Source organism: Onychostoma macrolepis, chromosome 20 (genome assembly GCF_012432095.1).
Source record: "Onychostoma macrolepis isolate SWU-2019 chromosome 20, ASM1243209v1, whole genome shotgun sequence".
NCBI lineage: Eukaryota > Metazoa > Chordata > Actinopteri > Cypriniformes > Cyprinidae > Onychostoma > Onychostoma macrolepis.
Window position 1 is genome coordinate 25,830,136 of NC_081174.1, and position 18,237 is coordinate 25,848,372.

General features: G+C 35.3%; 1 protein-coding gene and 1 long non-coding RNA gene across 2 annotated transcripts in view; one reads left to right on the forward strand and one right to left on the reverse strand.

Moving 5' to 3' along the window:
* slc35f1 (solute carrier family 35 member F1) overlaps window positions 1-18,237 on the reverse strand; it is a 97,560-nt gene that overhangs the window by 33,366 nt on the left and 45,957 nt on the right. Inside the window, 1 exon segment of the mRNA XM_058754888.1 lies at window positions 7,027-7,154. Within this exon segment, the coding sequence (XP_058610871.1) occupies window positions 7,027-7,154 (128 nt within the window).
* LOC131526556 (uncharacterized) overlaps window positions 1-18,237 on the forward strand; it is a 47,529-nt gene that overhangs the window by 22,543 nt on the left and 6,749 nt on the right. The window lies entirely within an intron of this gene.

Here is an 18,237-nt window from a genome sequence, read left to right on the forward strand (position 1 = left end):
ACAGAGAAGAGCGAAACATGATGTGCTCCAGTGTGGGATGAGCAGCAACCCGACTGACCTCATCAAACAAGCTATCGTGTTAGACTAGAAACGTGAGAATGTTTCTTGCTCATTTAGAGCTGAAAATGCAATGCTTCTTTTAAAGCCTCTGGCTTGTTTATCAGTTTTGTTTCTATTTCCGTTTTTGTTTGTGACTTCATTTGATTCCTACTATACACAATTTAACATACTTTTACTCTACAATATACTATTATCCTGTTACTATTATTGAAAATTTACTTTTGATAACCGCAAACCATAATAATACAAGTTTATACTGAAAATTATGATACATTTATGTGGGATCTCAGTACTGTAAGATTTAGAATCTTACATCTTATTTAAACAATTATATATTTTTTTAATACTGTAGTAGATAGATGGATAGGACTCTTTCTGTTACATCGATACACCAATAGGTGGCAACAAGCAACCTAATGAGTATGGTGACCGAGAGAGCTCAACGCTGCAACTTCAGAAAACACATGCAAATAGAAAAAGCACCAGCAAATTAAGAAAACATCTTCATTAGTTTGACAGCACATGAGCTGCAAATCCTCACAACACAACCAAATAGCTAGCCTAAAGAAACGCGCTGCAAATACTCAATACTCAAAAACCCAACCAAATACAGAAACGCGCAAGTAGCACAAACCACAACAAAATTAAAATTAACTATGTTTTTGTTTGTGTTTTGAGTATTTGCACACTGTAAAAAGTGATAAGTTGACTTAACTTAAAAAAGTTGAGGAAACCCGTTGCCTTAAAATTTTTAAGTATATGTTAATTAAAAAAATAAGTTAATTGAAAATAAGTTCATTTAACTTTTAAATTATGTACTTCATAATTTTAAGGCAAGGGGTTTCCTCAATTTGTTTAAGTTCTTGCAGCGCGTTTCTTTATTTGTTTGAGTTGCGAGTAGCCTATTTGCAGCACGTGTGTTGTCAAATTGATGAAGATGTTTTCTTAATTTGCAGGTGTTTTTTTCTATTTGCAGCGCGTTGAGCTCTCTCGGCCACTGTAAATGCGTGAATGACTGAATCGTTCATTAACTCGAACGATGATTCACAAATTAAATGGAAGCGAATCGTTAATTCAAACACCGAATCACTCAGGAACGAAACACCAGTGAAGCAACACTAACAGAGCAAAAACAGACAAAGTAGCTATTTCTAAAATTTGCTCAATAGACCAATTTCGTGTAGACGTCACAGTTACGTCACTCGCAGCTGCGCACGCATTGTGGTGGCAGAAACACATGGTAACAAGTGGAGTGAAACGGGAACAATCCACAGAATAAGAGATAAAATGTACTGTTGTGCCTTTGGATGTCAGAATCGGAATGCAAATAATTTTTATAGAATACTGTCGTCAAAAACGCCATTTGAAACTAAATGCAGACGTTTAAACGGACAGACTAATGAATGAAATCTGCTATGATTATTCTACTTTTAAAGCATAAATTTGATTTAAACAATTGGTTTACACATAATATTCACATATGCAGTTCATAGGGAATATGTTATTTCTATCCTCTTTAGCAATTGTTTTAATAAAAGCCATATCATAATAACTTCTCAGAAGCTCTATGTGACGTCGAATTAGTAACGCTTTTGAAACAGCAATGAACGCACACAACGCATCTTTATTGTTTTTTCTCCTTATTTAAATAAGTGTCAACTCTTGAATAAAAGAAATATATTTAATATAACTTTATTAAAACTGGAAAATGAACATATTATAAAAATATTTTATTTGAAACTTTGTTTTGTGCACTTAATGTTACCTGTCTCCTTGTGATGGATAACTAATGCTGTAAAGTTCCTCACTGGTAAATCGCTTTGGATCAATGAGTCTGTTAAATTAATAAATGCATAACACAGAAAATTTTTCAAGCAGGAGGTTTTAGTTCATTGGACTGTGTTATAATGAGTGTCAATGCTGGAATCTAAATCTAAACGTTTTGCTGTTTGTCAAAAGTTTACTTCTAACCAACAATCTTGGACACAACCAAATTTAATGAAATGTGTCACATTCATAAATTGACTAATATTATATAAATGATTATAAAAAATATTATATTAAAAAATGGTCAATTTAACATTCATTTAGTGTGATTCCTTCTAAAAAAAACAAATAGTTATAAAATAATTATTAAAAAAAAACTTTAAAAAAAACGAACATTTAATCAAACTCCCTGACCTATATAAATTCTGTATTGAGACACTTTCTGCTGGTGCTACAGAAGCTTGTTTCCTCCATGAGATTAAAAATAAATAAATAAAATAATAATAATAATAATAATAATAGGAGGTAATTGTTTATATTATTTGAGTTTATATCTTGCAAATTGCAAAGAAAATTCAGATATAAACTTAGAATTGTGAGAAACATAAAAACTTTATATTATAAATGCAGAATTCAGAGAGAAAAAAAGTGAAGTGAATTGTGAGATAAAAAGTCGCAATAACTTAAATTTTTTTTTAATCCTGTGGCATAAACCAATAAACTGAATTGCAAGAAGTAAACTCAAAATTCTGGAGAAAAGTCAACAGAAGTGCCAGTTATTCAATGTGAGAAAAAAGGTAAAATTGTGAGACATAAACTCAGAATAGTGAGAAAAGGCAGAATTGTGAGATAAAAAGCAATCACCTTTTGTATTTTTTGTATTTCCTGTGGCAGAAACAAGCTTCCATAGCTTTCTCATCTAACATCACCTGACTTTCTAAAAGAAAGTGTTGTCCATCTACAGTATTTATACAGGTGCATCTCAATAAATTAGAATGTCGTGGAAAAGTTCATTTATTTCAGTAATTCATCTCAAATTGTGAAACTCATGTATTAAATAGATTCAATGCACACAGACTGAAGTAGTTTAAGTCTTTGGTTGTTTTAATTGTGATGATTTTGGCTCACATTTAACAAAAACCCACCAATTCAATATCTAAACAAATTAGAATACTTCATAAGACCAATAAAAAAAAAACATTTTTAGTGAATTGTTGGCCTTCTGGAAAGTATGTTCATTTACTGTATATGTACTCAATACTTGGTAGGGGCTCCTTTTGCTTTAATTACTGCCTCAATTCGGCGTGGCATGGAGGTGATCAGTTTGTGGCACTGCTGAGGTGGTATGGAAGCCCAGGTTTCTTTGACAGTGGCCTTCAGCTCATCTGCATTGTTTGGTCTCTTGTTTCTCATTTCAGATTCTCTATGGGGTTCAGGTCTGGTGAGTTTGCTGGCCAGTCAAGCACACCAACACCATGGTCATTTAACCAACTTTTGGTGCTTTTGGCAGTGTGGGCAGGTGCCAAATCCTGCTGGAAAATGAAATCAGCATCTTTAAAAAGCTGGTCAGCAGAAGGAAGCATGAAGTGCTCCAAAATTTCTTGGTAAACGGGTGCAGTGACTTTGGTTTTCAAAAAACACAATGGACCAACACCAGCAGATGACATTGCACCCCAAATCATCACAGACTGTGAAAACTTAACACTGGACTTCAAGCAACTTGGGCTATGAGCTTCTCCACCCTTCCTCCAGACTCTAGGACCTTGGTTTCCAAATGAAAAACAAAACTTGCTCTCATCTGAAAAGAGGACTTTGGACCACTGGGCAACAGTCCAGTTCTTCTTCTCCTTAGCCCAGGTAAGACGCCTCTGACGTTGTCTGTGGTTCAGGAGTGGCTTAACAAGAGGAATTCGACAACTGTAGCCACATTCCTTGACACGTCTGTGTGTGGTGGCTCTTGATGCCTTGACCCCAGCCTCAGTCCATTCCTTGTGAAGTTCACCCAAATTCTTGAGTCGATTTTGCTTGACAATCCTCATAAGGCTGCGGTTCTCTCGGTTGTTGTGCATCTTTTTCTTCCACACTTTTTCCTTCCACTCAACTTTCTGTTAACATGCTTGGATACAGCACTCTGTGAACAGTCAGCTTCTTTGGCAATGAATGTTTGTGGCTTACCCTCCTTGTGAAGGGTGTCAATGATTGTCTTCTGGACAACTGTCAGATCAGCAGTCTTCCCCATGATTGTGTAGCCTAGTGAACCAAACTGAGAGACCGTTTTGAAGGCTCAGGACACCTTTGCAGGTGTTTTGAGTTGATTAGCTGATTGGCATGTCACCATATTCTAATTTGTTGAGATAGTGAATTGGTGGGTTTTTGTTAAATGTGAGCCAAAATCATCACAATTAAAAGAACCAAAGACTTAAACTACTTCAGTCTGTATGCATTAAATTTATTTAATACACGAGTTTCACAATTTGAGTTGAATTACTGAAATAAATGAACTTTTCCACAACATTCTAATTTATTGAGATGCACCTGTATTAAAGTTGGTTGCACAGCAATGCTGTGGAAATCATTAGGAAGTCTGGTGGCATGCTTCGGGGTTTCTGTTTTTGATTGACCTGCAGGAGCGTCTGGTTCCACTGTCTGATCAGAGACGCTGCAGTCTCCAGTGGCTCTAGCGGTATGAACTTTACGATGGTGAGAGTCTAATTCTCTTTTGTGCAAGGTAGAGAACACAGAGACAGATAACACTTTAAAATCGGGCGCACAGGCTGTGCTGTGCAGGCACCAGAGAAGTGCTGAACTAGCGGTACCTGCTGATTGGTCGCAGTGGGTGCGTTCAAAAAATAAGACTCCTGAAAACAAATCAGTGCATGTGTGCAGGGACGTCATGCACCTATTATTTTGAGGCAGTTCTGGCTCACTGGATTCCCTAGGTGAGATAAAACATGACCTAAACAACTTGGTAGTTCAACATATATGTGTAAGGCATGTTCATATATTAATAAAGTTGCCTGCAAGAGGATAAAATTCAGATTCTGAGCTAATATATTGTATTATTGTGTTTAATAGACTAAGCTAAGATGCAACTTAACTTGACAGCCAGTGATCATGCAGTTTCAGTGTATAGATAAGAGCAGCTTTTATATTTCCATAATAACTCTGTTCCACAGGAAAAAAAAGTCATATTTGAAATTCACAATGATTACGCTGTTTATTTGCATGCATTGTCTGCTTTCGTTTTCCCCCAATTTATTAAAGGAATGTTACGAACAAGCATTTAAAAAATACTTAATTGCAATTCTTGTGTCTAATTAAACTTGATTGTGGGTGGTTTGTGAATAAAATCCTGGAAGACCACATGCAAAAACTTAGCAATTGTTTAGCGAATTTGCCTCTATATATTATAGAAGGACACATAAATATATGATGATAAATCACATTTTATTTACATGCATTGGCTGCTTTTTGTTTGCAAAAAAAAAAGAAAAAGTATGCAAATTGAAATACTCACATCTGGTTAAAACTGGATTGTGGGTGGTTTGTGAATAAGATGCAGGTTTGTGGACCGAAAACATCATGTGCAAAAGCATCATAGGCTCATTGTAAAAACATACATTAACCCACATTTTTTGCAAAACTCCAAATATGCATCCAGCTGAAATTAACACTGTTGGCAGTAAAACACCAATAACTTTTACTCCTTTTCACACAAATTATAACAAGGGCAGAATATAGACTAAAAAAGCTTTTTTATGCAGTTTCCTTTAAAATGTGATGTTACAACCTCAGAACAGTTTAGTGCATAATTTGTAAACAATTAAATTTGATGTTTGCATAACTAGCTTTATATGTATAGCGTTTCTGGCATAGTAAACTTGCTCGATAACTCACCCGGTACATTATTGCACTTGCAATACAGAACACTCAGAGTCAGGTAAATGAGCTCAAAGACTTTTAGAAACAATCTAAAATGTCATGGTTGCTTTAGCAATTGAATTTTTATCTCATGTTTGCTTCTGTTAACACTATGGTAAGCTTTAATGTAGGAGTTATGTTATTTATTTATCATTTACACAATAGAGCATTAACATTTTAGCACCACTTTGGACAGTATGTACAACAACCAGCATAATAAAACATTGCCGTATTCACATTCAGCTGTTTCGGATAAACTGGACATTTCAAACCTTGAAAGTGTTGCAAAACATGAAAGAAGCAACTTAATATAATTTTGCATAAATGTCAAATGTTTGATTTAATAGAGTGACACAGATGATAATAAAATTTCAAATTTAAAGCAAGTGATCTGTGTAAGGCATGTTACAGCCAATGGGACTGACCAAATTTAGCCATGTAAATGGGTGATTTCTGACACAAACTTCTTTGTTTTTACAAACAATCATCACGAAAGTTAATTATCAAAGATACTGCAAATAGGGCTTTGCACATTTTTTACAAGTTGCAATCAATACCCACAAAAATCTGAGTGTGCATGATGCCTTTGTAGTGTTTGTTTGTGTGTTTTTTGGGGCTTATAAAATCAAACAGCATCTGTATTCACCTGTAGTCCTATGCTATCATAATGCTATGGGATCTTATCACAAAAAAAAAAAATCAATAACAAAACAACACACAGTCTTGTTTTAAGATATGTACTCTTTTGTGCACATTATAAAATCCTTATTGATCAGAGCTGATCCTCTCAGTTACGCCTGCAGATCTGATAAAAACCTGTCTGAATGTCCCTTTTAATGTCTAATGGTAGGGTAGGCTAGGCTAATATATGCCTGGATGCCAGCACGTTCTCTAACAAATAGCTGATGACAGTCTTTGCATCAACAAGGGCGGTTGTAATGACCGTCGGTGATGGCAATAGAAGAGTGAGAAGTGAAAAAAATCGATCCTTTTCTCTGCTGGAATCTCTAATAATCATTGAGACCTCCTCTGGCCACTAATCAAACACCATTAGCAGTGACATGAATAAGGCTCTTTCAGCACTAACAGCGCTGTAATGAAGATTAAATGACAAGCGCAATGTGAAGCAAACAGCTGAGATTTAACCGCCAATCGGACAGACCCAATAAAAGCCTCAAGCCACTGCGCTTTTGTTTCTTAGGACATTGGCTGTTTGAAAATCTGTCTTTTCTTTCCTTCACAACGCACAAACACAGACTCGTAAACACATTTATATACCTGAACGCTGGTCAGTGTGGTGTACTGGTAGGCTTTGATGACCAGGTAATTGGCCTCTATATCAATCAATCCCAGAATCATGTACTTCCACCATCTTCTTTTCAGTATCGCCAGCAGATTTTCTTCTCCTGTGGGAAAACATGAAGGTACACAGAGAATTCACTTATTAAGACAGTCTCCTGTGGTATAATCCATTTTACACAATCAATACAAACTTATATGTACAAACTGTTTGGGAAAACGATCAATCGGTTGGAGTGGTTTGAAGTCAAGCAAGATGAAGCCAGCTATTAAAATCATCCAATCATTTAAACGAGCAGAACATAATCCTGGATCAACCTTCTTTTACTGGTCATTTCTATAAAGCCTTGACTTCAGATTTTAGGGTTAGATTAGATTAGAGTATAGATGGCACTATAATAAATCAAAAACTACTCCAAAACAAATACATAATTTATGTATACACTACTGTTTTGGGGAAGAAATTCAACTGATCAAAAGTGACAGTAAAAACATATTTTTATATGAAATAATACTTTTTTTAACTTATTATTCATCAAAGAATCCCTAAAAATTTGACATTCTTTGCACAAAAGCACTAAGCAGCACAACTGTTTTCAACAATAAGAAAAGTTCCTTGAGCTGCAAAGCATATTAGAAGGATAGCATACAGTATATAGAAAGATATTTCTGAAGGATCATGTGACACTGGAGTAATGATGCTGAACAATCTGAATTAACATCACAGGAATAAATTACATTTTAAAATAGAAAATGGTTACTTTAAATTGTACAAAAAATGTCACAATATTGGTATTTTTAATCAAATAATTGCAGGCTTGGTGAGATTATAAGAAAGGTTCAAATAAAGAAAAGTTGTTTTGTCATTTTCCAAGAAACTATAAAAACCAAAAACAGGTCTATAGATTTGTCTACCGATCTGGTGAATAAATAAAATACAACAGCCAGTTTTCTTTCTGCACAGAGAGGTTTTATTAAAATACTGCAGTAATCTCTTGACACAGCAAATCTGCTCTTTAAATAAATGAGTTTTCTATAGGATCATAACAGCAGAAGTACTGCCGGTAAAAAAGCAAGACGAATAGAACTTAGAAACTAACTTAGTTTCCTCATAATGTGTATTATTTCAAATGAAGGCAAGTGTAAAATGTGATCAACTTACTTTTGCAGCTATAGCCATGCTGATACTTGACTGTCCTTCTTACTTGTTTTGATTTTCTAATTGAACACAGTCTCTCTGCAGTGAACAAACTTATTCTTGACATATTCTAGAAACTTTTAATGGATTGGACTTTTGTAAGACCTTATAAGTTAATTGATTCATTAGGCCTTTTCAACACGTCAAACTCTCAGGGTATTGTGCTTGAAAAAAGCACTGGCTCCTCTAAGCAGCACACCAAGAATCAGAAAATAAAGATAATTGCTCTAATCTAATCGAATCGAACACAATACAATGCTTTGTTCTTGCAACTTCCACAGTCTTAAATTTAATTAGGAAATGAACGTTGAGGACAACTGGTAAAGTCAAGAAAACACCAGCAGACCAAAAAAGAAAGGTTATTGAATGAGTTGTTGGTAGAGCAGCAGAATATAAAGCCAAACGTATGTCAAGTGTTTACTTTCATCTGTGTGCTGTAACTGTAAAAACTATACACTGTATGTTAAGAAGCGAACAATTTAATCCATTTTCTACTGAGAGATCTACTGTGTCACAGACTCCGGTACAAGAAATTAGTGTAATTAAAGGGAAGAATGGATTGTGCAAAGTCATGATCTATCCAATATCCATTAACTACTTTCAGTCACTAAACTTGATTATTAATAATCAAGGTCAGTAGATCTCAAACAACCTATACAGGCAAGGTGAAATGAAATGAAATGAAATGAAATGAAATGAAATGAAATGAAATGAAATGAAATGAAATGAAATGAAATGAAATGAAATGAAATGAAATGAAATGAAATGAAATGAAATGAAATGAAATGAAATGAAATGAAATGAAATGAAATGAAATGAAATGAAATGAAATGAAAAATAAAATAATGTATTTTGTATGTTTCAATACTGGCTGATAATCTTTTTTCATTTTTTCCTATTCAGTTTCTAAAACCTGTATAGAACCTCATTAACTGAATTAACAACAGTAATTAAGCTTTTAAGTGTGACGGTTAAATAGCTTCAAAGAATAAAATAAATGAAAATGACGTGCGATTCTCGTAAGACAAGGTGAAATGAGATGTTACAGGGAAGGGCAGATCTAATTCAATGCCAATGACAATCAAATCCTGCAGATGTCAAATCCTTTCACAAACATGTAAAGAGAAAGCATGTCTCCCCAAAGGTAATCAAACATTTTAATATAGATTACAGTAACCGGAGACCATAATAACATTTGCGGATGCCTCTCACTGGGGTCAGATTTGACGGTCAGGAGAAAAGTAATTTAAATCTGCTTCATCTGAAAACAGCAGGGGATAAAAGCACTAGAAATATGATAGAAGCAGCAGGTAAGATCTAAAATCTCTCAGAAGAGAGAGTATATACAGTATCTCACAGAAGTGAGTACATCCCTCACATTTTTGTAAATATTTTATTATATCTTTTCATGACACAACACTGAAGAAATGACACTTTGCTACAATGTAAAGTAGTGAGTGTACAGCTTATATAACAGTGCAAATTTGCGGTCCCCTCAAAATAACTCAGCACACAGCCATTAATGTCTAAACCGCTGGCCACAAAAGTGAGTACACCCCTAAGTGAAAATGTCCAAATTGGGCCCAAAGTGTCAATACTTTGTGTGGCCACCATTATTTTCCAGCACTGCCTTAACCCTCTTGGGCATGGAGTTCACCAGAGCTTCACAGGTTGCCAATGGAGTCCTCTTCATCTGTCTCATCGACATCATGGAGCTGGTGGATGTTAGAGACCTTGCACTCCTCCACCTTCCGTTTGAGGATGCCCCACAGATGCTCAATAGGGTTTAGGTCTGGAGACATGCTTGGCCAGTCCATCACCTTTACCCTCAGCTTCTTTAGCAAGGCAGTGGTCGTCTTGGAGGTGTGTTTGGGGTCGTTATCACCACCATGCTTTAATGTAGGCAAGACACACTTGTATTTGTACTCCTCACCTGGTTGCCGCCACACACATGTGACACCATCTGAACCAAATAAGTTTTTCTTCGTCTCATCAGACCACAGGACATGGTTCCAGTAATCCATGTCCTTAATCTGCTTGTCTTCAGCAAACTGTTTGCGGGCTTTCTTGTGCATCATCTTTAGAAGAGGCTTCCTTCTGGGACGACAGCCATGCAGACCAATTTGATGCAGTGTGCAGCGTATGGCCTGAGCACTGACAGGCTGACCCCCCACCCCTTCGACCTCTGCAGCAATGCTAGCAGCACTCATACGTCGATTTCCCAAACACAACCTTTGGATATGACGCTGAGCATGTGCACTCAACTTCTTTGGTCGAACCTGTCCTGTTAAACCGCTGTATGGTCTTGGCCACCATGCTGCAGCTCAGTTTCAGGGTCTTGGCAATCTTCTTATAGCCTACGCCATCTTTATGTAGAGCAACAATTCTTTTTCAGATCCTCAGAGTTCTTTGCCATGAGGTGCCATGTTGAACTTCCAGTGACCAGTATGAGAGAGTGAGAGCGATAACACCAAATTTAACACACCTGCTCCCCATTCACACCTGAGACCTTGTAACACTAACGAGTCACATGACACCGGGGAGAGAAAATGGCTAATTGGGCCCAATTTGGACATTTTCACTTAGGTGTACTCACTTTTATGGCCAGCAGTTTAGACATTAATGTCTGTGTGTTGAGTTATTTTGAGGGGACATCAGATTTACACTGTTATACAACCTGTACACTCACTACTTTACATTGTAGTAAAGTGTCATTTCTTCAGTGTTGTCACATGACAAGATATAATAAAATATTTACAAAAATGTGAGGGGTGTACTCGCTTCTGTGAGATACTGTACGTGCACAAGTTGTCCCCGATACAATGCAATTATTATAAAATATTTGTATGATTTATTTTATCAATTATATTTTAGTTACACAAGAATATGATGAAATCATACTTCCGATCTGTTTTTCATGACAATTAAAAATAAAATAAAAATAATAAATAATAAATAATAAATAATAATTATAATATAAAAATAATAATAAAATAACAAAATAAAATAAAATAAATGTCCTCTTTGAAAAACAAATGGAGATATTGTGCAGAGTGTTCATGCTGCTTTTTACACACAATTGAACAAAACTCACAAAGGAAAAAAAAATCATAATGGTTTCAAATGACGTGGACAAAAATGATGTCAGAATTTTCTTTGCTGAGTACTTGCTCTCTGTCCCTTTCAGCTTTATAGAGATATATAACACTGAACCGTTCTCCATAAGGCATATCATTTTGCTTTCGAATCATATTTATTCCCACCTCCCATTTGTGAGAATGTTAATGGTGTGTGCCATTATATCGACTTTAACGCGATCACCACAGGCAGCAGCTGTGACAGAGATGTCATCATAGTGCTTGTTAAAGGACTGACAGCGGATAGCGTGCTGGTCGAACAAGGAAGGGAAAATTACTCTTAAAGACAGGTCATTCTGAGAGACCATATAATAATCCCATTCCCGGAGAGCACTGACAAATCCCACTGCGTTACCAGAGTTTCTAAAGATAGATCTCTCGACAAACGACTCTTCTTCACACTGGCAGTGCAGAGCCCATATGTCCTCAAAGTTGCGAATGAGACTGCTGGTTGGTCTCAGATTTTCGGAAAAAGAGATCCATAAAAAAAAAAAAACTTTATAATACTTTGTATTACAAACATAAAATTTACTTTGTAAAATGAAAATGGATCAAAAGTCACAGTTTTAATGTTCCAAAACATTTATCTATTTTATGTAAGTGCATGCTGTTATTTTGAACTTTCATCAAAGAATCCTGAAAAAAGTATTGTTTTCCACAAAAATGATTAAGCAACACAACTGTTTTCAATGTTGATAATAAGAAGAAATGTTTCTTGAGCAGCAAATCAGCATATTAGAATGATTTCTGAAGGATCATGTGACACTGAAGACTGGAGTAATGATGCTGAAAATTCAGCTTTGCAATTTGCATCACAATTTAAAAATGACAAATTACAAATATTTTTCAACAAATTATATTGTAATATATATTCAAATAGAAAACAGTTATTTTAAACTGTAATAATATTTTGCAATATTACTATTTTTGATCAAATAAACACTGCCTTGCGGAGCATAAGAGACTTCTTTTAAAAAACATGTTTAAAGTCTTACTAACCCCAAACTTTGAAACATACATATGCACTTTAAACATTTATTGCATACTATATATACAGAGAGAGAGAGAGAGAGTATAAATAGTATGTAAAGTATAGTATAGTGTATATACTCTATATAGTATGACCCAGCCAAGTATATATATAGTATACAAGTGCATACACTTAAACATAAGTTTTTTATAGAAAACTAGTCTCTTCTCCATCATTTGATGAAATACTAGCATCATGATTTACTCACCCTCAAGTTTTTCCAAACCTGTGTGAGTTTCTTTCTTCCGTTGAAAACAAAAGAAGATATTTCCATGAATTTGCATAAGCAAACAGTTGCAGTTGCTGATGTCCATAGTATGGGAAAAAATACTATAGTCAATGGCTACCAGCAACTGTTTGGTTCAGAAGAAGAAAGAAATTCATACAGGTTTGGAACAACATGATGGTGAGTACAATTTTAATTTTTTGGTGATAAATCCCTTTAATGAAAATAAAAGTTTACTGTCTGTTGCTAGTAGTAGCTTTTAAACAGAAATCTGTGGTTATGTAGTATAAAGCCCAAAGTAAAGCCTGAAGCCCTGAGGTAAAGGCATCGGTGTGCAATGCATTAGTCAAAACAAAACAGCTATACTCAGGAGAACATGAGGCACTTATGATAAAAGCATCCGTTAAATCAATAAATAATGCAGAAATCCTGTGTGCAGCACGTCTACATTTACTTTGGTGATTACTAAAAGTCTTACAGAACTAACATGATCACTCCTTAGAGACTAAAGGACCCTTCCAGAGACTCATTAATCTGTTCTCCTGTTCCAAAAGAAAGACTAATACTTGGATCAAATGCCCTACTTACAGGTGTACATCAGAAACTGTAGTCTGATTTCAAAGAATATAGGAAATTAATGAACATTATGCACAAATCATATGCACTAAATCACATGGACTACAATTTTTCAGGACAGGATATTTTTCAATACTTCCTCTTTTGTGTTCAGCACAAGAAAGTCAATTGTACAGGATTGGACTGTCATGACTGTAAATGATGACAAGTTTAATTTTTTAGTGATCTATACCTTTAAGATCATCCTTAAAGAGGTAATACAGGTGCTGGTCATATAATTAGAATATCATCAAAAAGTTGATTTATTTCACTAATTCCATTCAAAAAGTGAAACTATATTATATTCATTCATTACACACAGACTGATATATTTCAAATGTTTATTTCTTTTAATTTTGATGATTAGGGCTTACAGCTCATGAAAGTCAAAAATCAGTATCTCAAAATATTAGAATATTTATATTCGAGTTTGAATAAATGACCATCCCTACAGTATAAATTCTGGGTATCTCTTGTTCTTTGAAACCACAATAATGGAGAAGACTGCTGACTTGGCAATGATCCAGAAGACGAACATTGACACCCTCCCACAAAGAGGGTAAGTCACAGAAGGTCATTACTGAAAGGTGTGGCTGTTTACAGAGTGCTGCATCAAAGCATATTAAATGCAAAGTTGACTGGAAGGAAGAATTTGGGTAGGAAAAGGTGCACAAGCAACAGGGATGACAGCAAGCTTGAGAATACAGTCAAGCAAAGCCGATTCAAACACTTTTGAGAGCTTAACAAGGAGAGAACTGAAGCTGGAGTCAGTGCATCAAGAGTCACCACGCTCAGACGTCTTCAGGAAAAGGGCTACCAAGCCACTTCTGAACCAGAGACAACATCAGAAGCATCTTAACTGGGCTGTGGAGAAAAAGAACTGGACTGTTGCTCAGTGGTCCAAAGTCCTCTTTTCAGATGAAAGTAAATTTTACATTTCATTTGGAAATCAAGGTCCCAGAGTCTGGAGGAAGAGTGGAGAGGCACAGAATCCATGTTGCTTGAAGTCCAGTGTGAAGTTTCCACAGTCAGTGATGATTTGGGCTGCCATGTCATCTGCTGGTGTTGGTCCACTGTGTTTTCTGATGTCCACAGTCAACGCAGCCATCTACCAGGAGATTTTAGAGCACTTCATGCTTCCTTCTGTTGACAAGCTTTATGGAGATGCTGATTTCATTTTCAAGCAGGACTTGGCACCTGCCCACACTGCCAAAGGTACCAAAAGCTGGTTCAATGACCATAGTGTTACTGTGCTTGATTGGCCAGCAAACTCGCTGACCTGAACCCCATAGAGAATCTATGGGGTATTGTCAAGAGGAAGATGAGAGACACCAGACCCAACAATGCAGATGAGCTGAAGGCCACTATCAGAGCAACCTGGGCTCTCATAACACCTGAGCAGTGCCACAGACTGATCGACTCCATGCCACGCCGCATTGCTGCAGTAATTCAGGCAAAAGGAGCCCCAACTAAGTATTGAGTGCTGTACATGCTCATACTTTTCATTTTCATACTTTTCATTTGGCCAAGATTTCTAAAAATCCTTTCTTTGTATTGGTCTTAAGTAATATTCTAATATTTTGAGATACTGATTTTTGACTTTCATGAGCTGTAAGCTCTAATCACCAAAATTAAAAGAAATAAACATTTGAAATATATCAGTCTGTGTGTAATGAATGAATATAATATACAAGTTTCCCTTTTTGAATGGAATTAGTGAAATAAATCAACTTTTTGATGATATTCTAATTATATGACCAGCACCTGTATACTGCAGCATAGTAAATACTCTACGCTGCCAAACAATACAAGTAAAACAGTTTGCAGTGTGCAGTGTGCAACACTGTTGTCAAACAACCTCATTACATTGTATACTTCAGTATTATACTGTATCATAAGTGATAGGCCTACACAAATTTCTAAGGCCTCTAAATTATCGACATGATTAAAACTTGAAAACCTGTTGTACACAATCTACTAGCCTGCATGCTTTCTGTTGTCTGATTGATAGTTCATACATTTATAGCAAGTAAAAGACCTTTTAGTCCCCCTTCTGACCGTCCACATGTTCTATTGCTGTAAAATCCCTACTTTTATAATGCAAACCCAGTAATAACTTTTATATTGTTGGTAATATTTCAAAATGAACACTTACTGGACTGAAGCACCTTAGGTTTACTTGATAATCCTTACATAATTTTTTGAAAAATCCTGTTAAAATGTGACTATAAAATACATTACAAGCTATCAGAAATTCATTTTACTTTAGTCGTACACACAGATAGTCAAAAAGTGAAGCTTAAGAAATAAGAAATATTTACATGGCCATATAAATATCAGCAACTGCTCGGTTTGGGCATGTGGATGAAACTCATTTATAATATACAGTATATAAAACATAAAAGCCTGATATATGCGAACTCTCTTTTTTTCTTTAGATTTTGTCTGAGGCTCGTTAAAGTGTAGTATTAAAAATACATTTTTGGACTATTATTTCAAACTTGACAGGGATATTTCAATTCTATGTACAAATCCAAGCTAAAATTGCTTTCATTTATTCATCACAATGTAAATGGATGCTCAAGGTGCATTCTGGGATACAGTATGTGCCCGCATATTATAAACTGCACATTTTGGCAAATGTAGTAAGTAGGTCATCCGTGTTTACAGACATACCGTGTTTTGTCTACATTTAGACACTTTCACCTAAAGCGAAAATTATGGAAATGTGTCAAACAGACAAAAAATTACACATAGCCATTATGCATTAAACATCAAACGATTTTTTACCGTTTTTAACCGCCCTTGTGTGAACCTGTTATTGTGCTCTTCGTGTTTTAGAGTGCAGTCAAGGTATACATTTTATCAGTAAGTGTGTTGTTCGCTAGGAATCAAACCCCTGACCTTGGAATTAACGACACCATAGACTCGCTCCAACAAAACCTCCAAAAAGCTGCATTGAATATACGTGTGTGTGGCCGTGAATGGCTTATTCACACTCAACACCGGCCGAGGAGGATACATGCACACCCCATCATCGTGTGGACACAGTTTATTGATTATCTGTCCATGGGGGGAACAGGATAGAGTCGAGGCACTGTAGCAATGCAAACAATAAATCTCTTCCCTTACTCCTGCCAGCTCAACACTTCTAATCTGTGTCAGTAAGAAGGAGTGGATACAGCTGGCCTCTAAAAAGCCAATAAAGAAGCTTTCAGGGGTAATCATCAACGCAGAGGACAAAGCACTGACCTCACACATTACCAAGCAATCCTTGCACTCGATTTTGCAGAAGATAATGAAGACTGCGTGATGGATATGCTGCAAACACAAAGCAGAGGCCTCCTCCTAACCTACAATTTCGAAAGTATTTCAACAGGGCATTGAAAGGCCCTAATGCAGATGGAATCACAGAATCCAGTAATAAAAATGGAATTTACAGTATGACACGGAATGTCAAAGAATTGAGCAAAATATTGATGAATAAATAAAAAGTAGGGATGTAAACGTAATCGAATCGTGGTATGGACTAGTGTCTGTGAATATTAAACTGCAAAAAGACTGCTATTCTATATTTCATCTTCTACACAGGCTCAATTATTAAGGAATATAACAGTTTTTATTTCATGTTTTTATTTTAACAGTAAACCACTGTTGTTAAACACTTGGACAAAAATGAAATTAATAGTTAAAGTTTCATTTGATTAAATTTTAAAAAGGTAATTACCTTTTTTTCTACATTTATGTCTTCATTTGATAACCTTTTTTGATAATTTTTCTGGATTTATGATTTAATAGAAATTTATTAAAACAGACAAAACAGAATTTCTGAGAAAAAAATAATCTTTATTGTAAAACATGTTATAAATTATTAAACTGTTAAAGTTTTATGAATGCAATTTATTAGATATGCTTTCTGATTACAAAAATTTTGTTAAACCAATAATATGGAATGCAGAAAAACATTAAAATGGAAATAACTGAATTTTGGAAAAATAAAACAGAATTTGAGGAGAAAAAAAAATAACACTTTTAATAAATTGTTGTTAAATTTTACAAGTGTCATGATTTTTTCATTTTTTTTATTTAACCATTAAAATATAATACAAAAAATTGAATTTAGAAAAAAATGGAATTCAATAAAAAAAATCAAATGCATTTTATAGGGTCCTAAACATGTAATTTTTGTTAAACTTTTAGTCTAATAAATTATTGTAGAATTGTATAAGTTTGTAAAAACTTATAAATGATTTTGTGAAAGATTACAATTAATTAGACATGCTTTTTCACTACTTGATTTTAGAATTTAAACATTTTAAATTTAACCATACAAACAAAACGAAATTTGAGAAACAATGAAAATAGATTTTAGGGCCTACGTAAGTTACACAAGGAAACATTTGAAACAAAAAAGCCTCACATAGCAAATGCTGTATGTTAACAGTTTGAATTATGTGAACTCGCTCCAGCAAAATCATTAACATTCATTTCCATCATGCATCATAATTGGCTGAAGTTGATTCATTTTGAGATGCAAAACCCTTCTAAAACCTGATCCCAAGTTGTTTTCAAATCAAATGGATGAGACAAGCTGTGAAAAGATAAAACTGACTGATTTTGCTGTTGCAATCCACCAGGAAATCAAGCTCCGAAACAAATATAATTGTGCCCTAATATCAATGATTCAAAAGGTTCCTGATGCCAGCTCTCTAGACGTGTGTAGACGGCAGCGTAAAAACAAATCGCAGCGGCGTAAAATCAATATCAGGGCTATCACATCAAAATGATTAATTAGCTTATTCAATGCAGCTCTGTAGGGGAGAGTAACAATCGCTTGTTGTACAAAAAGTTGTACAAGCTTGTAATGTCAGATGGCAGTGATGAATGTGAGGGGGCGGGGCTCTTCAATGACACGCCCCCACAGCTCAAGGCCAATAGGCATTGAGTAAATGGAACTCTACACCTGTGACAATCAGAATCGGTC